Below are 23,042 nucleotides of genomic sequence, written 5' to 3'. Positions count from 1 at the left end.
GAGGACCGCAGGTGCTTCTCTGGGGACATTTCCTAGCCGCCGCCCCCGCCGCAGATGCTACAAGGGCCCCATTTTATGGTGGGTGAGCAGCCTCCACCATTCCCCCCAAAGCCAAATGGTGGCTCCGGCGGGAGAGAGGGGGAGGCCGCGGACCCCGGACGGTTTCCCGGAGAGGATGGGGGAGGGGAGTTGCTCCTCGTTCCGGGCCACACCCCTCCCCCTCCCATGTGGGGAGCGCAGTTGAGAGCGGGGGCTCCCTCTCCGGGTACCAGGCGGAGGCTTGTGCAAATCTGGTGGCCTTGCCGCTGTGTCCAGTATTGGGGGTGCGGAGGAGGCGCTGGACCATCTTTCTCGAAGCCAAAGGAGCCCCCACTTGGGGAGCTGAGGCCACGGGGAGACGCTCCGGGAGGAGGGAGGATCCCTTTGGGGTGAGTGATTTAGGCCCGGATCCTACGGCCACGGCAGGATAAACAGTCCCCTGAGGCCCGAGCATGGAGGAGAGGGGGTGGGACGGGGGGGGGGGGGCGGGTTGGACTTGAGCTCCAGGGGTGAGGAGAGCTGCAGGCCGTGAGAGCCAAAAAAGCGGGGCGCGTTTCGGGCCTTCTGACCCAGCAGGCCCCCTGAGCGGTCTGTGCTTCCCCCGTCACAGCGCTTGTCCGGCCCCCATTTGCTTTCCGACAAGCTGGGGAATAAGCCCCAGGGGAGAAGGAAATTGAGGCTGGTGGGGTGTTTGCGGGGGTCAGGGGCTTGAGCCACAAAAGGGGGCAGAGAGTACAGCCCGTAGGAGAGGGAGGATGGATCTCAGCCCGGGCTCCTGCAGAGAAGGCCAAGCCCCTCTCCCAGGGAGGAGGGCCGCTTAGCGAGCCCAGCCCAGGTGATGAAACACCATCCGAAGTTCCTAACTGGGGGAGGGGGGGAGCGAGGGGGGGGCGGACACACGGGTCTGTGAGAGCTGAGCCCTGGGAGGAATGGGGAGCAGTGGCAAGGAGCTTGCAGATACCGCATGGCTTGAGCAAAGACCTCGGGTTCCGAAGATGCAGGGTGAGAAGCAGCGAGGTCTAGACCCCGTGCCCCTGAGGGGTCTGCCTGGGAGCAGAAGCCCCGGGAGTGCGCAGAGGGTGGGTGTGCTGGGGGTGGGCGTGGTGGCCCTCCCGGGAGGACCCGGGCGCACTGAGGTGGAGTGGGGCAGGGGCGCCCACGAGAGCTGGCCCAAGGCACCCGGCTGACTGCCAAGAGGGGCTCCAGCTTGGGTCTCTGAACGGTCAAAGGGAGAGCAGAGGGTGATACCCCCGAAGGACCCCTGACCGAAGCCTGCCCAGCCGTCGCCGTGGAGGGGGGCAGGTCGCTGGAAATGCGAATTTGGAGCTGGTTGCAGTAGCAGGCGGGGTGAGGGCTGTCTCCCCGGGTCATCGGAAGGGAAGGAAGGACGTGGGGCTGGCCGGAGAGGGAGGCTGCCCATTGGAGACAGAGGAAGACCGGTCAGAGAGGAAGGGAGGGCCAGGCGTGGCTGGTGTCCTGGAAGCCGAGGAGGAGAGAGTTTCAAGAAGGGCCGGTCTGTCCAGTGCAGCTCCCTCAGGAAGCTGGTTGATCCTCAGAGCCGGCTTCTGAGACCCTCTGCCTGGACCCTGCCTGTTTCGTCTGGTGTTTTACTAAAACCTAAATTAGTTCCAGGATTTAAAAATCAGGCGATGTCAGTAAAAATGCAGTCCACATTCCAGATTTCCCTTTAAAAGATCGGAAGATTTGACCGGGGTGGGTTGGGGGGAGTGGGCAGAGGGTGCGGGGCCTGAGTAACAGTTCAGTGAGGGGTGCTGGGAGGCTCTCTTGCCGTAACTGGAGGAGAGAAGGAATCAAAGCAGAGAATGGACACACGCAGGCAGGGCAGTGTGGCCCAGACCACAGGGAGGACACAGCAGACAAGGCTCAAGAGTCCACACCGGCCCTGGTGGGCTCCTTGGCCTGCACAGAGGGGGTTGCTGCCTGGGGCCCAGGGCTCAGGGAGACTAATTCTAGGCTTTGGGAGTGGGCAGGGAGGTGATTTCCTGCCAGTGACCTCATTATACAAGTGAGGACACTGAGGCCTGGGTGGCAGTTAGTAGCTTTATCCAGTTCTCCAGGGCTCTAGGCCTTAAGGGATGCCTCTTGAACCAAACGCTCCTGGGTAGCCCCCTGCCATCCTTCTAAGGACATCACAGGTGGGGAAGGCCTCACGTGGCCAATGGGAAAATGCCAAAATACGGGAAAAGGAGCACCTGGAATTGGCCAGGGCCTGGCGGAGAGGGCCACCCCTTCCCCAGGGCCGGGGGTGCATATTCTGGGCGGGTCCACTCTCCCTAGGCAGGCTTCTCCAGTCCTGGGGCTCCAAACACCACCCATACATTGGTGGCGCCCATTTCTGTCTCTCTCCCGACTTAACAGGCGGCCACGAACTGCCTGCGGCCTCCCCTGGGACGTCTAAAAAGCGTCTCTTCTGTGTCATCGCTGAAACAAAAACTCCCCATTTTCTCTTGCAATCCTGCTCCTCCCCAGACTTGCAGAAAGCATGGGCCCCTCCTCATCTCTTCTTCCCTCTCCCCTGTCCCCCAACCCATAGGTGCCTGCGTGCACTTCTCCCCCAGCCGCTGCGCTTGCCGCCCTCCCTCTCCGGCCTTTTTGTTCCTCCCACGCACCAGGGGCTCCCACCTTGGGGCCTCCGCACCTGCTGTGTGGCTAGCTCCTTTCACCCAGAACCCATTCAGTGCAGCCTCCAGGCCAGCCGGGCCAAGACGCCTCTCTGGGATTCCTGTCTCGTTGCTCTGCTTTATTTTCTTCATAGCACTTACGATCATCTGACCCTGTTTTGCCTATTTCTGGGGGGGCTCCGAGAGCGTAGCTGGGTCTGCCTTGCTCCTTGCCGGCCCCCAGCCCCGGGCACACCCTGCTTGGCGAGGCAGCAGCAGGAAGGTGGACTCTGGGAGTCAGGAGCTCCCCTCCCCCAAACTCCCTGTGTGACCCACCTGCCTGGGTCCCGGGCGGGCTCAGTGTTGCCATCTGTATAAGGGGTACACGCACAAAAGGGCAAACAGAGGCACCTCCACCTCGGAGTGTTTCTGACAGCCTGGGCAGGAGTCCCGGGCAGGGAGGCCCAGAGGGCTGTGGGGTCTCCAGCCTGCTGTAGGAAAGGCCCAGTCGGCTCTGGCCGGGCTGCTGGGGTAACAGTTAAGAGGCCAAAGGGTCTGTCTCCCCAGAAGGTGCTTTAAACTGAGAGGTTGGCTCCAGCCTTAGCCTGGGCTGGGCCCAGTTTGGGGTTTAAAATGTAAATAAGAGGCATTAAGTGCTTTTCAGTATTTAAGGGGAGACAAAGGGGAATTCACCAGACGAGACTGTGGGGAGGTTGCCTTTAAGATGCAAATGTGTATTGTGAAGCCCTGAATGGGGTTGTGGTGAGGGCCTCTGGCCCCTCACCCCCAGGGCCAGCGGCGGGGCGGGGGCGGGAGGCGGGGCGGGGGCGGGGGCGGGACCGCCAGGCGGGAGGCTGAGATCAGAGGAGCGGACGAGTTGATGCTGACGCTTAGAGGAGGTGGAGCGGGGCACTGAGCTGCCACCGCGTCCTGTCCTGTCCCCGGGGGCCCCGGCTGCCCACCACCTCTGCTTCCCCGCAGGGTCCCCCGCTGCAGACGCCCCCAAGGTGCTGCTGTCCTTAACGTGCAGTTTGTCAAGAAGGGACTTAGGTGCTACTCAGTGTGGAAGGAGCCAGACCCCGGCGGAACCTGCCACCGCCTAGCGCTGTGTGTCAGGGTCACAGTGAGGGAGGCCCCCCTCCGGGGGACTGAGGAACGTGGGTTTCGAGTAAGGACCCCAACCTAGAGACGGGCCTGCAGTGCTGATCAGAGGCGCGGCGTGGAGACTGGAGCCCGTACCCTGGGGCGTGAACAGTGGCTCGGCTCCAGGAGGGGTCCCACCACCTCCCTCTGCCGCTCCTGCCCCAGCTGGGGACCTTCTCCAGGACTTTTACTTTTCTCTCCTTTCATTTCTTTAAGTGCTGGGTAGTTTTTTTCTTGGTGAAGTTATTTGTGGTATAAAACCCAACGGGAGTATAAGGATGAGAAGTGAAAGCAAAGCTCCCGCCCTTGCCCCCAGCTCGCGAGCTGTGCGCGCACAGGGCTGCGTGTCGCTGACTCTGGGCACCGGGTCCGCGTCCAGGTGGCCTGTCCTGAATGGCTGCAGCGCCAGCCGTCTGGTCGTGTCCTCCTGCGGGGCAGGCGGGGCTGTTACTAAGGTGTTTCCGTGACTGTCCTTTGTTCACGAGGCCAGAACTAGCCGCCAGATTCACTGTTACAAATCGAGTTAAGCCTTGCTGCCCCCCGACCGTGCAGCCCTCCGAGCGCCCCCTCCTCCCCGCACCCGCGTCCCCCGTGAGCGCCCATCCCGGTTTCTGTGACTCCCCCCAGCCTGGCCTGTGTGTGTCCCCACCTCCCCACCCCACTTCAGGCACCGCCATCCCCCCAGCCCCCGTGACCTGGCCGCCTCCTCAGGGCTTCCCGACACCCCGTCTCTTCTGGGCCGTGGCCACCAGCCTTTGGGGGCGTGAAGGGACGTGGCATCCTGCCCCCCTCACAGCCTGGCTCTGCCCTCCCCACCTTCCCCTGCCCTTCTTCCTTTCGGCCTCGGCCCAGCCCAGCCTCCCCAGGGGCCTCCCCTGCGGGGGTCTCTGCCTGGCAGGGCCAGGCCTGGGGGGAGCAGTGGAGTTGGGGGGCGTTTGGGCCCTTGTTTCAAGGACAGGGGAGCCGGCGACTCTCCTGGCCCAGGAGACGCGGGCTCCCGGCCCCCCTGTCTGCGGGGCAGGGGTTTCCTGGAACCCAGGCTGCCCGTTCCAGTGCCCCCGGGGAGGGAGCCGGCCCAGTGGGCGAGGCCAGACTTGTCTTCCAGCCTTGGGCTGTGGTAGAGCTTGACATCTCTTCTCCAGAAGGCCCGGGGGTTTGAGGCCCGAGGAGCCCGGGCGGGTTTGCGATAGAGAGACCATTTGGGGAGGGCCCCCGGCGACCAGGACAAAACCCGACAGACAAAGGAACCGTCTTCCACCGTCGCCCTGCGGGGCAGAGGCGCCGACAAGGGAATCATGGCTTTATCTCCTTTCTTACAAGCAGCCTCAGCTGTGGAGACACTCCTGCGGGGGCCGGGGCGGGGGGACCCGCAAAGCCCTAAAGGGGGCGAGAGCAGCCTGGGCCCAGGCGCCGGGCATCCACCCATCCTGTGCGGCCGGGGCTGCGTTTCTGCCTGCGGCGGAAAACCGGGACCCAGGAGAGACTGGGTAAGGTCCCCGGTGACCCCTGGCCAGGAAGAGATGGCAGAGCATTTGCTGTTTACCTCATTTCAAGGCGGCCCCCCCCACCCCACTTTCTAGCACTTGGTCTTACACCACCTATCGCTTTCTCATGCCTGCCACCCCCAGGAGAGCAGGGACCTGGTCAACCCATGCTGCACGAGGCCTGGCACGTAGTAGGTCCTCAATAAATATTGGTTGAATGAATGAGATGGGAGTCAAACCCTGGCGGGCTTCCCGTCCCAGTGCGAGTCTGCGCGGTCCCAGGGCCGAGCCGAGAGCCCGCGGGGCCTGCGAGGCTCGCAGACGCTCATGTCAGTGTGACTGGCGATCCCGACATTCTCTCCTGGTCAAGAACAATTCACAGCTGCCCTGAGAGGCTGGGACTCTGCTCCCTAACTGCCGTTGTCCGGGGGGGCTGCCACCCCCCAGCCCGGGCCCCCGCCCTCCCCGCTCAGGACCCTCCAGGACTCCCCGACTGGCCTGCAGCACTTGGGCCTGCTGACCTCTTCGACTTTATGTCCTGGCGCCCCTGCCCTCCCCGCGGCCTCCCTCCCGGAGCCCACTTCCCACCCCTGGTTTGATTTCCATCAGCTCCTTCAGTCCTGTCATCCTGATTCCTTTTCTCATAAGTTTTCTGTAGCTAAAGTATCTTTTATTTTAGCATCTGTCCCCCACCCCCAAGACCTTGTCTGTCTTGTGTAGCATTGAATGATGAGAATCTAGAAAGGAATCTAGCTCCAAACTCAGGAGTTAGGTCCGTCAGGACTCAGAATTATATTTGTGAAAGGGGGAAACAAAAGCCACCAGACCAACACCTAGTCTAGAGCTTGACATAAACGGCTGGCTCTCCAAAAATGAGTTCCCTTACTTTATTTCCCTCTAATCTGATATTAATTCTTGAACGCTTTGGGACCGTCGATGTGGGAAGGACCCTTAGACCCTGTCTTGTCGTCCTGTCTGCCCTGTCCCCATCTTACGTGAAGAAGCTGAGGTCCAGAGAAGAGGCAGGGCTCACACGGTGCCATTGGATTGCGCTCCAACTCTGATTCCCAGCGCAGCGCTCTTGCCCCTCCTGACCCTTCATCTGTCCAGTTAGCCAGGGGCGGGGGAGGGACAGCAAGGCCAAGGCTAGGTCCCAGGATGAGGACAGGTGTTCGCCAAGCTCCAGCCTTGTCTGGGTGCAGAATCTTTCCATCCGGGCCAGGCCCCGGAGCCAGGGAACAGCAGAAGGGCAGCCGGAGGAGGCCCAAGCACTCTTCAGGCATCTAAGCTCACTCTGGACCTGCCTGTTAGGCACCATCTGCCCCGGAAGATTGAGAAAGCCTCAGAGTGGATCTCCCTGTTGCCAGATCTTCACAGAGGCCAAGGTTTTCTCAAAGCCCCCATTGGACCCCATCAGATCCTGCCCACCCCTCAAACACGCGGGCGGCTTCCCATCACACTTAAAATAAAATACAAACGTCTCTCCACGGCCTTATGCGGCCTGCCTTCCTGTCCCCGCCCTGGACAGCCGGCCCACCCCACGCGGTGTCTTTGTGCTGCTGTCCCCTCCTCCTTGGACTCTCAGGCCCTATTCCTTGTTGCCAGTCAGGTGAATAACACCTCAGGGGAGCCTTCCCTAAACACCCCGTCTGAAGTAGGGCCACCCACCCCCATCTTTCACCATCACTTTGACAAGTTTTTCTTTAAAGCACTTATCACTACTTGAGCTTTTGCATTTACAGCCTAGTCTCTCCTCCCCACCTGGAGTCAGCTTGTCTGGTGTGTGGGTCACCGAATTCTCTGTACTTAGCATATGGTAGATGCTCAGTAAACATTTGTTTGAATAAGTGAATGAGAAAGGGCCCTCACAGGGAGTACAGAGATTCGGCTCGTTTTTTCTGCCCAAGGTATTAACCTGCGCGTCCGGAGAGCCTGGGGGTTAGGGCCAAGACAGCACCTTGCCCTGCCCTCCCCCCTACCCTAGGCCTTCGACGAGTGAGCAGTTTGCTCCAGTGGAGGAACTAGCATTTCAAACGGGAGAGCTTGGGGCAGCTTTCTGTGTGGGGAGCGGGGACAGTTCTCGGGAAGGACAGTCTTCACCCCTAGGGTGAGCAACGACCACGGCCGGGTCAATCTGGGGTCAATCGCTGTGGAGGGGACTGAACGGAAAAGGTCCCCGGGATGCTCGGAAAGGAAGCTCGTCTCTGCGCCAGTGGGAGCGGGAGCAGGCGCCCAGCCTCTGCGTCTTCGGCTGCCCAAGTCCCCTCCGGGCTTCAGGGGCGCGCCGCGTGGTCTCACCCGCATCCCCGGCCCTTCCGCGCCCGCCTCCCTCCCGCCCCGCCGGTGCGGCTGGACGGCCGGGCGGGTAACTGCGCTCAACTGCGCTCGGCCCGCGGCGGGCGTTGGGCGCGCGCCCCGCCCCGTCTCCATGGAGACCGCGCGCCCGCCTCCCAACAGCCCACCGGCTGCGCGGCTCCTAAAGCTTGGAGACGCATGTCAACACGCGGACCCCCAGACCCCCTTCTCGACAGGCCCAGGGAGGGGCGGGGGAGTCCTCTCGTTTAACAAAGGGTCGATGCTGGGACAGGTTTGGGAAAAGAATTGAGCCAAAGCCTGGAGAGCTTGGACCCTTGGGTGCTGTTGCTGGTCCAGGACCTGCACTGGAGCTTTCCTGCCACAGGTCCTCCTGAGGCCTTGCTAAGGTTCCCCTGGGGTGGCGCCGAGGCCAGACCCCAGGACTTCGTCCCCTGGGCACAGATCCCTCTGGTCACTCCCTGCGGGGCTGCACTGGAGGAGGCTCTGAGATGAGGGTCTGTGAAGGACGCTGCAAGGCTCCCCCCGACGCCGCCGGGCAGCCACGAGGGAAGGCGTCCCGCTGTGGGGACCACTTGCCCCCACAGATCCCAGCCAGGCTATGGCAGAAGCTCTGCAAAGCTGACCTCGGTCTTTGACCTCTGCCTGGTAGGCTCAGAGAACAGCCTAGGCCACATCTACGCCTGCCAAGGAGACCAACTGCTGGTTTCCTCCCAAGACCCGCACCCTGCACAGATTTTTAGGTGTCCACAGCCCCAGTAGAGGACTGGCTAACCTGAAAGCTGACTTCTCCCGGGATATGGCCAAGTGACAGCTGGTGCACACCTGACCTGCCACTGCACCAACCACTAGAGCTGGCTTCCAGAGTGACCTTTTAACTGGTCCTCACTGGCCACTCCTGATGCTGCCTTCAAGGCCTGTACAGTCGGCACCTGCTGGCCTTTGTATGTCAGGAATCCACACCACCAGCCCCTGTGGTGACACCGGACACTGGGGACCAGAGCTTCGCAGATTTGCCTGATGGTAAACCACCAGAGATCTGTCCTCACGTGGAACCACCACACTGCACACCTCTGTGCCTTTCTTGTCCACCTGTCTGGGATGCTTTTCTATTCAAATTTTGTCCCAGGAAACAAAAAAACAAAAGTCCAAACCAAAACAGAAGACAAAAGCATTAATTTTATCTGTCCCAGGGTTCACAGACTTACAGGCCTACCTGGCCAGGTAGAAAATATCAATGATTGAGATGGTTTGCGAGGGACTGGTGACCTGGGGGGCACGGTGGGCCCATAAGGGGGCAATGAGCCCAGCCCCCGCTGCTATGCCAGGTAGAAGGCAGGCCCCGGGCTGCAAAATACTCTGAAGAGAAGTGGCAAAACGGTATTTTTTAGTATATAATCTCTTGTTTTGTTCTTTAAACATTATTCAAAATTCAGATTAAAGGGCTTCCCTGGTGGCGCAGTGGTTAAGAATCCGCCTGCCAATGCAGGGGACACGGGTTTGAGCCCTGGTCCGGGAAGATCCCACATGCCGCAGAGCAACTAAGCCCGTGTGCCACAACTACTGAGCCTGCGCTCTAGAGCCCACGAGCCACAACTACTGAGCCCTCGTGCTGCAACTACTGAAGCTCGCGCGCCTAGAGCCCGTGCTCCATGGCAAGAGAAGCCAGCACAATGAGAAGCCCGCACACCGCAACGAAGAGTAGCCCCCGCTCGCCACAACTCCTAGAAAGCCCACGCGCAGCAACAAAGACCCAACGCTGCCAAAAATAAATAAATAAAAAAATTTAAAAATTTAGATTAAAGAAAAAATTGTAAGAAGTAAAACAAGGCACGTCTGCAGCTCAGGGTTGGCCTGCCTGGACTTCAGCACAGATTCAGCCCTGTCTGCCCATGATCTTATGAAAACTCCACTTAAGCCTGCTGTGAGCAGACCCCCTGGACGCTCTTCTTTGCATGTGCCTGAGCCCCAGAGATCCCTCCGTGTTACTGGCCAGCTGGGGGCTCCTCAGGGCGGGACCCTGCCTGGCCCGCCTCCCTCACCTGCTTCTCCCTGAGGAGCAAGGGCTGCCCAAAGATTCTTTACCAAACTGATCCTGCAGCCAGTCTGGAAGGAGATGGAGAGGGAGGCGGGGGTCTTTGCGCCTCTCAGCACCAGGTCCCAGGCCAGCCGCGCGGTGCTCTCTTCCCGCTTTGAGTTTGGCCCCAGACTTGGGAGCCGACTTTCTCAAAAGCCCCTCCCACCCCTTGAACCTAGAGGTCAGGGTGGGAAGAGCAGCGCAACAGCCTGGCTTCCAAGGCAGCTTCCGGCAGCATCCGCCCCGGCGCTGAGATTCCCAACCTCAGCCCTGAAAATCTGCACCTAGTTCCTGGCCCCTTTCCGGACGGCTTATGCGCTAACCAGCAACGTGCGTTTGTGCGCAAGCCCGCGCCCTGCTCTGGGGCTCCAGCGGTCAGCCCTGGGCTCCTCCAGATCCAGGTGTGACTTCCCAGGCGGACGGTTCCTGCGCACAGTGAGGGGCGTGTGACGGTAGTTCCTTGGGCTTCAGGCCTTGACTGAGAAGGGAAGGGGGTTTCTCTCTTCCCCTTTCCAGAAACATATACAACAGAAATAGAAACCAACTGCTCCGCCCTCTAATACTTGTCTGCTGCCAGCCCGTCATCTCGCAGGACCACGGACACTGGAACACGATGACCACGGTGACGCCGGCTCCGTTCCTAGTTCCCTAAGGAGCCTTGGGCCACGGCCTCTGCTGATTGGTCACAATCCAGAAGAGTGGTTCTTAACCTGGCTGCACACTCAGATCACCTGGTGAGCTTTAAAAAACACCAGCGCCGGGCTTCCCTGGTGGCGCAGTGGTTGAGAATCTGCCTGCCAATGCAGGGGACACGGGTTCGAGCCCTGGTCTGGGAGGATCCCACATGCCGCGGAGCGACTAGGCCCGTGAGCCACAGCTACTGAGCCTGCGCGTCTGGAGCCTGTGCTCCGCAACAAGAGAGGCCGCGATAGTGAGAGGCCCGCGCACCGCGATGAAGAGTGGCCCCCACTTGCCGCAACTAGAGAAAGCCCTCGTACAGAAACGAAGACCCAACACAGCCATAAATAAATAAATAAAAAACAAAACAAAACAAAACAAAACACCAGCGCCTTCTCCCAGGACAGTGAAATCCAAAGTGCCAAAGGTAGGGCCCAGGCATGGGGATTTTTTCTTCCAGTTTTATTGGGGTATAATTGATGGGCACTAGGATTTCCGGGGGATTCTAGGGCATTACCAGAGAAAGAATGCCTGCCTCGGGGCAGTGGAGACGCTGCCCTGCCCCCAGCAGGAGGAGGTGAGCCCTGGGGCTCCCCGTGGTCCAGGGGCAGGCTTCCCAGCTTCCGGGATGCTGGGTGGGTGAGAGCCACTCCAAGGGCGGGGGGCAATCTGAGTCTGGGGCCTTTCTCAGGGGAGGGAGGGGTGCCTGTTCTTTGGCCCCCTCCGCTTCCACCTCCTTCAGGTAGTGAGGCTGGCAGGCCTTGCCCACTGGCTCTTTTAGAGCTTGATGGCCAAAGAAATAGCCCCACCCCACTGTGCCTTCCCACACCTTGGAAGAAGGTCGTGTTCTCTATATACACCAGGGAGTGGCAGCAGAAGTCGAGCTGGCAGAGCTGTCTTGTGTGCGGTGTGGCTTTGCCCACGCACGAGCGCTCCTGCTGAAAGGGCAACCCTCGCAGGGACATCACAGAGGATGGAGGTTGTTTGCGGGCAGAGGCAGGGGCACCTGGGGTTCTGTGAGGCTGAGCCTTCTTTTCAGGTTTCGTGAGCTGCAGACACTAATTGCCTTTGACTTTTTTAGCTCGGCAGTTTCCTTTTTTCCCTTTTTTTAAAAACAAAAATGAGATGCACATAACAAACTTTTTACCATTTTAACCATTTTTAAGTATACAATTCAGTGTCATGACATCTATTCACAATGTTGTGCAACCATCACCACTGTTTATGTCCAGAACTTTTCCATCATTCCTAACAGAAACTCTGTACCAACTAAAGAGTAACTCTCCATTCCCCCACTGCCCACATCTATCCTATTTTCAGTTGATAGGAATTTTCCTATTCTAGCTCCATCTAAGTGAAGTCATACAATATTTATTTTTCTATGTCAGGCTTATTTTACTTAGCAAAATGGCTTCAAGGTTCATCCATGTTGCAGCATTATTCAGAATTTGTTCCTTTTTTGTGGCTGAATATTATTCCGTTATACATATATAAACCACATTTTGTTTACCCATCATCTGTTGATGGACACTTGGGTTGTTTCCACCTTATAGCTATCGCAAATAATGCTGCTGTGAACTTGCTATACTTGCTACTTGCTTCAGTAGTTGTGGCTCGCGGGCTCTAGAGCACAGGCTCAGTAGTTGTGGCGCACAGGCTTAGTTGCTCCAGGGCATGTGGGATCTTCCTGGACCAGGACTTGAACCCGTGTCCCCTACATTGGCAGGCAGATTCTTAACCAGTGCACCACCAGGGAAGTCCCTTTTGTTTTGCTTTGAATAATAGCCATACTACTGGGTGTAAGGTGGCTTTGATTTGCATTTCCCAAATGACTAGTGACATTGAGCATCTTTTCATGTTCTTATTGGCCACTGGTGTATCTTCTTTGGACAGATATCCAAGTCTTTTGACCATTTTTTAAATTGCCCTGTTTTTTTGTTACTGAGTTGTAGAAGTTCGGATACGTTCGGATATGTTCGGATATTAACTTTTGCTGCAAAAAAGTCCTTAATTTTGATGAAGTCCAACTTACCTATTTCTTCTTTCCTGTGCTTTTGCTGTCATATCTAAGAAGTCACTGTCAAATCCAGTGTCTTGAAACTTTCCCGTGTTTTCTTCTAAGGGTTTTATAGTTTTAGCTACAACAGTTAGACCTTTGATCCATTACCAGTTAATTTTTGTATATGTGTTAAGGTAAGGGTCCAACTTCATTCTTTTGTGTGGCTATCCAGTTTCCCCAGTACAATTTGTTGAAGACTATTCTTTCCCCATTGAATGGTCTTGGCACCCTCGTTGAAAATTAACAGACCATATATATACCATTTCCAAGTGCTCTGTTCTATTCCATTGGTGTATATGTCTGTTTTTATGCCAGTGCCTCACTGTCTCGATTACAGTGGTTTTGTATTAAGTTTTGAATCAGGAAGTTATTTGTCATCTTAACAGTTATTGAACTTCCAATCCATGAACACAGTATCCTTCCATTTATTTAGGTCTTTAATTTCTATCAGCATTGCTTTGTACTTTTCAGCGTACAAGTCTTTCACCTACCTGGTTAAATTTATTCCTAATATTTTATTATTTTTGATGCTATCGTAAATGGAATTATTTTCCTAATTTTTTTTGGATTGTTTCTTGTTAGCATATAGAAATGCAGCTGATTTTTGTGTGTTCATTTTTGTATTCTGCGATGTTGCTGAAGTAGTTTATCATCTCTAATTATATTGTGGACTCTTCAGGGTTTTTTTTTTAAATTTAACTTTAAGCATCTAGTTTTTTTTTTTAATATATTTTTCTTAACCATATTTACTTATTTATTTATTTATTTTTATTTTATGGCTGTGTTGGGTCTTTGTTTCTGTGCAAGGGCTTTCTCCAGTTGCGGCAAGCGGGGGCCACTCTTCATCGCGCTGTGCGGGCCTCTCACTATCGCGGCCTCTCTTGTTGCGGAGCACAGGCTCCAGACGTGCAGGCTCAGTAGTTGTGGCTCACGGGCCTAGTTGCTCCGCGGCACGTGGGATCCTCCCAGACCAGGGCTCGAACCCGTGTCCCCTGCATTGGCAGGCAGATTCTCAACCACTGCGCCACCAGGGAAGCCCCTCTTCAGGGTTTTCTACATATAAGACTGTGCCATCTGTGAACAAAGATACTTTTACGTCTTCCTTTCCAATTTGGAGGCCTTTTATCTGTTTTCTGCCCTAATTGTTCTGGATAGAACTGCCAGTGCGCTGTGGAATGTGGTGATGGAAGGGGGCCTCCTTGTCTTGTTCCTGATCTTAGGGAAAAGGCTTTCAGTCTTTAACCGCTGAGTATGATGTTGACTGTGGGGTTTTCATATGTGGCTTTTATTATGTTGAGGCAGTTTCCTCCTATTGCTAGTTTACCCAGTGTTTGTATCACAAAAAGGTGTTGAAGTTTTAAACACTGGGATATAATTGACACATACCATGATATTAGTTTCAGGTGTACCGCTGTTTGTATATATTGTGAAATGATCACCACAGTAAGTGTAGTCAAAACCGTCACCATACATCGTTACAAAATTTTTTTTTTCTTCTGATGAGAACTTTTAAGGTCTAGTCTCTTAGTGAAACTGCAGGGGCTGCTTAGTTAAATCCATTTCACCTGTAACCTGCCTTGACTCATCAAGGCGGTTTTAATTGTTGCTACAGAAAGACCTGCGTGTGTCCTCCACGCAGCCTAACAGTGTCCGGAAGCCCAGAGTCAGCTGCACCCGGTTGAAGCTGAGCCGGTTGAAACCGGTTAGGACCGCCGGCCCTCCAACTGGGCCTGCGCAGGTGTCCCCGGGGCGGCCTTTGGAACCTGCAGAGGCCGGCAGCCTACTTCCCCCCCCCCCCCCACACCCTTCTTCCATCGCTTTTCTCCACGCACCCCACGCGCAGACGCCGCCCTGCTTCCTTATTCCTTCTCCCGAAACCACCCGGGCCCCGTGCCTGCCGGGGCGTTTGTTCTCCTGTCTCCTCGCTCGGCTTGCCGACCTCGGCCGGCATCTCAGCTTGTGGCTTGCCGCGCGTCAGGTAAGACAGCTTGTTTCAGCAACTTTGAAATATGCAGTCGAGTATGATGAACCCTGGTCGCCATCCCGAACGTTACATTCCCAGGACCAACGTTGTAACCGGAAGCCTGCCCCCCTTGACCCATTTCACCCACCCCCACCCCCCCCCCCCCCCCGCCGCCCGCCAGCTCTGGCAACCTCCAGTCTGTTCTCTGTGTCCGTGGGTTTGGCTTATTTATTTTTTAGATTCCACATATCAAGGAGATCACACAGTATTTGTCTTCCTCTGACTTACTTCGCTTAGCCTGATGCCCTCAAGTCCATCCACGATGTCATAAATGTCGGGATTTCCTTCGTTTCTTATGGCTGAGTAAGAGTCCATTGCATCCGTGTGCCGCATCTTCTCTATCCGTTTGTCTGTTGATGGACACCCAGGTTGTTTCCATGTCGTGACCGTTGTGACTAGTGCTGCGGTGACCGTGAGGGTGCAGCCGTCTTTCGAGTTGTGTTTTCACTTCCTTCAGATACATACTGAGCAGTGGAATTGCCGGATGGGTTGATACTTCTATTTTTTTAATTTACTTATTTGTTTGTTTTACTTTTTCACAAACCCCTGTGTCGAGGGCTGACTTTCAGTAGATCGTGGCGAGGGAGCTGCTCTGCCGCGTTCGAGGCCCGACCCAGAAGCAGCTCGTCTGCAGACGGTTCAGCACCAGGTTCCCCACTAACGTGCGGTGCATCATTCTGTCTTTCATTTCTTGAGGAACCTGCATCCTCTCTTCCACTCCCACCAACGGTGACAAGGGTTCCCTTTTCCCCACATCATCACCAACACTTGTTAACTTCTTGTCTTTGATAAATAGCCATTCTGACAGGTGTGAGGTGATATCTCATCGTGGTCTTGACTGGCTTCCCTGATTAGTGATGTTGAGCATCTTTTCACGTCCCCGTTGGCCATCCGTGTGTCTCCTTTGGAAAAATGTCTCTTCAGATCCTTTGCCCGTTTTTCAATTGGGTTGTTTGTTCTTTTGCTTTTGAGTTGTATGAGTTTTTAAATATATTTTGGATATTAAGCCCTTATCAGCTATAGGATTTGCAAATATTTTATCCCATTCAGGAGGTTGTCTTTTCATTGTGTTCATGGCTTCCACTGCAGAAACTTTCTAGTTGAATTTTTTCAAATGCTTTTTTCTGTATCAGTTGAGATCATAGTGTTTTTTTTTTAAATTTATTTATTTACGGCTGTGTTGGGTCTTCGTTTCTGTGCGAGGACTTTCTCTAGTTGCGGCAAGCGGGGGCCACTCTTCATCGCGGTGCGTGGGCCTCTCACTATCGCGGCCTCTCTTGTTGCGGAGCACAGGCTCCAGATGCGCAGGCTCAGTAGTTGTGGCTCACGGGCCTAGTTGCTCCGCGGCATGTGGGATCTTCCCGGACAAGGGCTCGAACCCGTGTCCCCTGCATTGGCAGGCGGATTCTTAACCACTGCGCCACCAGGAAAGTCCTGTACCACATCTTCTTTATCCATTCATCTGCTGATGGACATTTAGGTGGTTTCCATGTTTTGACTATTGTAAATAATCCTGTTGTGAACATTGGGGTACATGTATCTTTCTGAATTATAGTTTTGTCTGGGTAAATGTCCAAAAATTGGACTGCTGGATCATACGGAACTCTATTTTTAGTTTTCTGAGGAACCTCCATACTGTTCTCCATACCGGCTACACCAGTTTACATTCCCACCAACAGTGTAGGAGGGTTCCCTTTGCTCCACACCCTCTCCAGCATTTGTTATTTGTAGCCTTTTTAATGATGGCCATTCTGACCAGTGTGAGGTGATACCTCATTGTAGTTTTGATTTGCATTTTTCTAATAATTAGAGATGTTGAGCATCTTTTCATTTGCCTACTGGCCATCTGTATGTCTTCTTTGGAGAAATGTCTATTAAGGTCTTCTGCCCATTTTTAAATTGGGTTTTTTAATTTTTTAATTTGCTTTTTGGTTTTAATTTTTTTTTACAAATTTATTTATTTTATTTTTGGCTGTGTTGGGTCTTCATTGCTGTGCGTGGGCTTTCTCTAGTTGCCGTGAGCGGGGGCTACTCTTCCTTGCAGTATGCAGGCTTCTCGTTGCAGTGGCTTCTCTTGCTGCGGAGCACAGTCTCTAGGCACGCGGGCTACAGTAGTTGTGGCGTGTGGGCTCAGTAGTTGTGGCTCGCAGGCTCTAGAGCTCGGGCTCAGTAGTTGTGGCACACAGGCTTAGGTGCTCTGTGGCCTGTGGGATCTTCCTGGACTAGGGCTCGAACCCCTGTCTGTCCCCTGCATTGGCAGGCAGATTCTTAACCACTGCACCACCAGCGAAGTCCCATTAGAGAATGTTTTGCCTACGATCTCTTCTAGGAGTTTTATGGTGTCATGTCTTATGTTTAAGCCTTTAAGCCATCTTGAGTTTATTTTTGTGTGTGGTGTGAGGGAGTGTTCTAACTTCACTGATTTACATGCAGCTGTCCAACCTTCCCAACACCACTTGCTGAAGAGACTGTCTTTTTTCCATTGTATATTCTTGCCTCCTTTGTCAAAGATTAATTGAGCATAGGTGTGTGGGTTTATTTCTGGGCTCTCTTTTCTGTTCCATTGATCCGTATGTCTGTTTTTGTACCAATACAACACTGTTTTGATTACTGTAGCTTTGTAGTATTGTTTGAAGTATAGCAGAGTTATGCCTCCTGCTTTGTTTTTTCCCTCAGGATTGGTTTGGCAATTCCTGGTCTTTCATGGTCTCATATAAATTTTTGGATTATTTATTCTGTTTCTGTGAAAAATGTCTTGGGAATTTTGTTAGGGATGGCATCAAATCTGTAGATTACTTTGGGTAGTATCACCATCTTCCCCAATCAGGGATGGAACCCATGCCCCCTGCAGTCGAAGGGTGGTGGAGTCTTAACCACTGGACCACCAGGAAAGTCCCTGCAACTGATTTTTGAGTGTTAATCTTGTATCCTGCTACTTTGCTGAATTCATTTACTAGATCTAGTAGTTTTTGTGTGGAGTCTTCAGGGTTTTCTATGTATAGTATCATAGCATCTGCATATAATGACAGTTTTACCTCTTCCCTTCCAATTTGAATACCTTTTCTTTTTCTTGTCTGATTGCTGTGGCTACGACTTCCAGTACTATGTTGAACTGAAGTGGTGAGAGTGGGCATCCTTGTTTCAGATTTTAGCGGGAAGGCCTTTAGGCTTTCACTATTATATTGGCTGTGGGTTTGTCATAAATGGCTTTTATTATGTTGAGATATGTTCCCTCTATTCCAGTTTGGTAAGAGGTTTTATCATGAATGGATGCTGAATTTTGTCAAATGCTTTTTCTGCATCTATTGAGATGACCATTTGGTTTTTGACTTTTCTTTTGTTAATGTGGTATATCACATTGATTTTGCAAATGTTGAACCGTCCTTGTGAACTTGGGATAAATCCCACTTGGATTCAAACTTGGGATCGTGGTGTATGATCTTTTTTTTTATGTGTTGTTGGATTCGGTTTGCTAATATTCTGTTGAGAATTTTTGCATCTATATTCAAAGATATTGGCCCGTAATGTTCTTTTTTGGAGTGTTCTTTTTTATGGCTGAGTAGTATTCCAGTGTATTTATGTACCACATCTTCTTTATCTATTTATTTGTCGATGGATATTTAGGTTGTTTCCATGTCTTGGCTATTGTAAACAGTGCTGCAGTGAACATAGGGGTGCGTGTTATCTTTTTGAATTAGAGTCTTCTCTGGACATACACCCATGAGTGGGATTGCCAGCTCATATGGTAGTTCGAGTTTTAGTTTTCTGAGGAACCTCCATACTGTTCTCCACAGTGGCTGCACCAACTTACATTCCCACGAACAGTGCAGGAGGGTCCCCTTTTCTCTGCACCCTCTCCAGCATTTGTTATCTGTAGACTTTTTTTTTTAAGAACAGCTCTCTTTTTAAATTTTTTTTTTATTTTTTGCCCCCACACATGCAGGATCTTAGTTCCCCGACCAGGGATTGAACCCCCGCTCCCCTTGCAGTTGAAGCATGGCATCCTAACCACTGGTCCACCAGGGAATTCCTGTAGACTTCTTAATGATGGCCATTCTGACTGGTAGGAGGTGGTACCTCACTGTAGTTTTGATTTGCATTCTCTAATAATTAGTGATATTGAGCATCTTTTCATGTGCTTGTAGGCCATCTGTATGTCTTCTTTGGAGAAATGTCTATTAAGGTCTTCTGCCCATTTTTCTACTGGGCTTTTTGTTGTTGTTGAGTTGTACAGGGCCACTTTCAAATGTGAGGTCAAGCTCTTGCATATTTGAAATTCAAGGAGGATTAAGGCCAGGTGATTTTCAGTGCAACAGGTTCAAGGTGAAGTTCAAGATCAAGCTGAAAAGAGCGAGGCACAGAACACTGGATCAAGGTCAGGTTCCAGGTTAATTTGAAAGCTTATCCATCCAAGGTTGCTTCAAGGGGATTATGGTCAGGAACATCCTGTATGAAGGACAAGATTGGACTTGAGAAGTTCAAGGTTAAAATCAGTTTCTCAATGTGAGACATTGGCAGCATGATCTGGATCAGGGGTGAGGGTCAATTTCAAGGTCAACTTCAAGATGATCAAATTCAAGGACCAGTTCAGCTCTGGCTTTGGTTAACGTGCAGCATCAGGAGGGTCATTCCAAGGTTGTAACGTAAGTGTGACACAGGGTCAAGTTCAGGACAAGGTAAAAATTAGGGCAATTCACGAGGAACACATATCCATAGGGTGAGAGACTGGATCAGGGTCAGGGTCAGGCTCAAGATCAGTTTCAAGATAAACATCTGGTTTGAGGCAAAGTAGGAAGTCAACCTAAAATTAGGACATCATGTGGTCAGGTCATTTGGAAGCAAGGAAGTGCCAACATCACTGTGAGGTCCAGGAAGATCTTAGGGTCGTGACAAGGCAAGAGGTTCAACCTCAGAGTGTATCTGGCTGAGAATCAGGGTCTGGGTCAGGATTAATGAAACAAGATGAATATACTCAGCACTATACTTTCACCTCAACAGCAAGCTCTTGCTGAGAGCTTGAGCCAATTAGGATGAGTCTAATTAGTGGTAATGGGGAGAATCCGTATTACTGTAAGCAAGCTTAGTCTCAACCATTGCAGGTCAGCGTAAACCGTGACGGACCTACATTCAGCTCTAGGGCACATTCATCTAACTAGTGCTAGTGGAAAGCACTACGTGCAGACAAGCTCAGCCTCAGGCATTCTTCTCACAGATAAAACCTTATTGCTAACTAGCATGAACGGAAGCAATGCAACACACCTTCATCTAAAGGCACTTTCTTACTGAGAGGTAGGAGAAATTAGGACCAATCTGAATAGAGGTTTTGATAAGAAGTCCCATCAGTGCAACAAAGTCAGTCCCAGACCCCTTACAGCTTGTTGGAGTGAACTGAACGCAGGCACAGCAATGCACATTCACAGGGCGACAGTGGGTTTGGATCAAGCTGAGGAGTACTACCGAGATGAATTTGTATCCGTGCAACAAATCATTCCCATTCTTCTCAAAAGTAACTTCCTCTTGTTAGAACAAAGTGAGATGAACGTAAACACAGCAGCACACATTCGTCTCAATTCACATTCTTACCGGGAGGCACAGCAAATTCAAACGAACTTAACTGTGTTACTGAAAAGAATTTGCATTAGTGCAAACACTCCAAATCCCATTCTCCTCAAGAGCAAATCTTACTGCTTGCTGGAGCAAACTTGTTTCTCTCAGAAGCACGTGCTGATGCTGACTCTTAGGATTATGGGAAAAGACGCTGTATTAGTGCAGAGTTCAGTCTCAGCCTTACTTCGTACTGTGGAGAAACCAAATCTAGCTAAGTGGAGCTGTATGTGTAGAGTTTAGGTACGTAAGGTGAGATCAAGGTCAGCCAGACATTGGGCTGACGGGACATCACATGGATTAGTCTCAGGCTGGAGTAAGGTTGTCATGGTCGGTAGGGTTCAGTGTTGACTTCAAAGTTGGAATATGACAGGGTCAGGAGGAGGGTCAGATTCAAGGTCATTTCTAGGGGGACCATGTTTAGGATGATTGTCGGTGACAAGATGAAGCTGAGAACAGAGTCAAGGTCGGTTGAAAGTCAAATTTCGAATCAGCTAGCTACGGTTGGGATCAGGGCCACAAGGTTATGTTCAAGCTCATTTCAAAGTAAAGTAAAGCAGGTCATATTGTATATGTGTAACTGATTCACTTTGTTATAAAGCAGAAGCTAACACACCATTGTAAGGCAGTTATACTTCAATAAAGACGTTTAAAAAAAAAAAATAAAGCAGGTCAGTGTAAGGATGATCATCAGTTTTAGGGCATGGTTGAGGTCAGAGGTCAAAGTCCATTTCCACGTCATGTTCAGGGTTAGGACCAGAGGGACCCGGTCTGAGAACAGCAGCCTGGTCCACACAGCACGGCCCAGCACTGGGCCGCCAGCTGGGAAGGACGCTGCTTCTCTCGAGGCCAAACAGCATAGCCACCAAGCCCAGCCCAGGGTGCAGGGCCCCAGAAGGGGTGAGCCCCACTAGCCGCGGCGGCACTGTGGCGGCGAGCTCCTGAGGACGGTACTTTCACACGTCAAGTACGAGCCAAGAGCAGCAGGGGAAAGACACCAACTGAGGGGCTTGAGAAGTGGCCCCAAGTAGAATCCAAAGGCTAAGTCTGCAAAGCCTACACTGTCCTGCTGCGGGAAGCATGACTAGTTCCCACAGTTGGTTCCGGGCGGCATCTACTCAGTCCCGGCTGTCGCTTGTCTATGTTGGAACATGGGGCTGATGCGGCCAGATCTTCCTGTCCTGTGAAAAATCAGAACTCCAGAACTATGTGATGGCCGACCATCACAGCATTAGCAACCACGCCAGTCAAAAAACAAGACAGCACAAAGGCCGAGTCACACTCACAGGCTGTGGGTGGTCCATGGGTCACCAGCAGCTCGCGGTTGCTCCTCTAAAGGGACAATGCTCTCTCCATGCAGGGTCCCCCCCACCAATACTGTGATTAAAAATGCAAAAGACAAAAGCCAGGGACAGGTAGTGCGGGGCTGGAGAGGAGAAGGCCTTTCTGCCTCAGAGGCCTGCGGGCCCAGAAAAAGCAGCGGCAGTGATTAGCTAACAGGGTCTCTCCTGAGCCCGAGTCTGGAAGAGGGAAAAAAGACAGGGCGAAGACAGACGGTCTTTGTTCTTGTTACATTTTATTGGCATCACGTTCATCTCTTTACAGAAGAACTCGGCCCACACCCTAGAATGCAGGCCTCTGGAGAGAGGGAGGTGCTCTGAGAAGCAAGCTACAATGCGGGCAGGTCCTGGGGCACAGCTGCCTGGCTCCACACCCAGGACACGGGGAAGGCATGGCGGGTTGTACTGGGAAGAAGGAGAGGAGGTCTGCTCACCTAAGGATGCCACAGCCCCGAAAGGAGCGCCTTCCAGAACAAAGGTAAAGTCACTAGGACAGGTCTGGTAGGATTTTCCTTTTCCTTTCCCTCTTGTACGTGGATGCTGATCTAATAGGGGTGTTTCCAAGTGTGGAGCAGAGAAAAAAAAGAAAAATCAGAGTTTTATATTTCTGAAACAGCCGTTTCTCCACTGCACACACCATGGTATTATGCAAATCAACCTCTTGGAAAAATTCAGATACAGAAGGGAACTAGACAGTTTTCCCCCTGGAGAGATGAAAAGCTTTTTGGCTCCTAAGTCTTTGATTAAAAGGCGTACATGATTCTCGTGTTTACTGTACAGAATACTGCCTCCAGGCGTACATGATTCTCGTGTCTACTGTACAGGATACTGCCTCCAGCTGGATTTCTGCAATCTGAGTGGCTGAACACTCTGCGATCCAGACAGGCTTCAACCCTTCATCTCTACGCCTGCATCACAGGACTTAAACACGTAATCCAAGAATTTCTTACACTAATTTATACACTTTTAATTGGTTGCATATATTAACATGTACTATAAGATTCTTTTCTAAGAAGCATTACATAATAAATGGATACTGTAAAAAGGTCTGATTAGTTAAAAGTAACAAGCATTAACAGATACATACAAAACTCAGCCTTATCAGACTGGGTGTGAGCCTGTAATGAAGCGCAGGGCACCCGCCTTCCCAAGTGGTAGCCTTCACGGGGGTGGGGGGGTGGGGGGGGTAAAAAGACAAGACAGTTAAAAAAAACCAGAACTAATTAGACACGGGTTGACTGTAAACAGTTCTCTCTCTCCAGTGGACAAAAAGCAGCAGCCTCCGAGGCCGACTCCAAACCGGAACGATTTCTGCAGCCGGCCCATCCTGCTGCCATCTGAGGGCTGGCGCAGGGACCCCGATGGAGCCGTCACAGGCCTGGGCTGTGGAGTGAGTCTGTGTCAGGGGTGTGTGTGTGTGTGTGCAGGGGAGACTGTGTTTGGGGGTTCTTTTGGCAGCTGGATGTGAGAGATGACTGTTGGTGTGGAGAGGAGAGGGGCTCGTGGTGGAAGGCCTACGTGTGTTCTTGGATCGCGAAGGACTCTGTGCTCTGCTCTCTGCCACTTCAGCAGCTGCAGCTTTCCGCCGAGGCCTTGGCCCGGTCGTTCTTGTCCAGTTTGATGGGCTCAGGGAATTCATTGTACAGCTCCACCTCCGTTTC

At 52.7% G+C, this 23,042-nt stretch overlaps 1 protein-coding gene and 1 long non-coding RNA gene across 6 annotated transcripts in view; one reads left to right on the top strand and one right to left on the bottom strand.

The window, feature by feature from the left end:
• On the top strand, positions 1 to 22,300 carry LOC137773082 (uncharacterized). 3 transcript variants are annotated; one of them, XR_011075638.1, is made up of 3 exons: positions 1 to 78; positions 21,647 to 21,859; positions 22,206 to 22,300. It is a non-coding gene; the product is annotated as an uncharacterized lncRNA (long non-coding RNA). The 3 variants fall into 3 exon arrangements; XR_011075637.1 differs by lacking the exon at positions 1 to 78 and adding an exon at positions 953 to 1,041; XR_011075636.1 differs by lacking the exon at positions 1 to 78 and adding an exon at positions 10,437 to 10,782.
• Positions 21,601 to 23,042, bottom strand: part of RAB7A (RAB7A, member RAS oncogene family) — a 106,679-nt gene continuing 105,237 nt past the window's right edge. For all 3 annotated transcript variants that reach the window (XM_068557476.1, XM_068557475.1, XM_068557477.1), the window contains exon 6: positions 21,601 to 23,042. In XM_068557476.1, coding sequence (XP_068413577.1) covers positions 22,947 to 23,042 — 96 coding nt within the window. In that variant the 3' untranslated portion in view covers positions 21,601 to 22,946.

Source organism: Eschrichtius robustus, chromosome 12, assembly GCF_028021215.1.
Source record: "Eschrichtius robustus isolate mEscRob2 chromosome 12, mEscRob2.pri, whole genome shotgun sequence".
Taxonomy (NCBI): domain Eukaryota; kingdom Metazoa; phylum Chordata; class Mammalia; order Artiodactyla; family Eschrichtiidae; genus Eschrichtius; species Eschrichtius robustus.
Note: the sequence above shows the minus strand (reverse complement) of the source record. Positions and strands in the feature narration are given on the sequence as shown.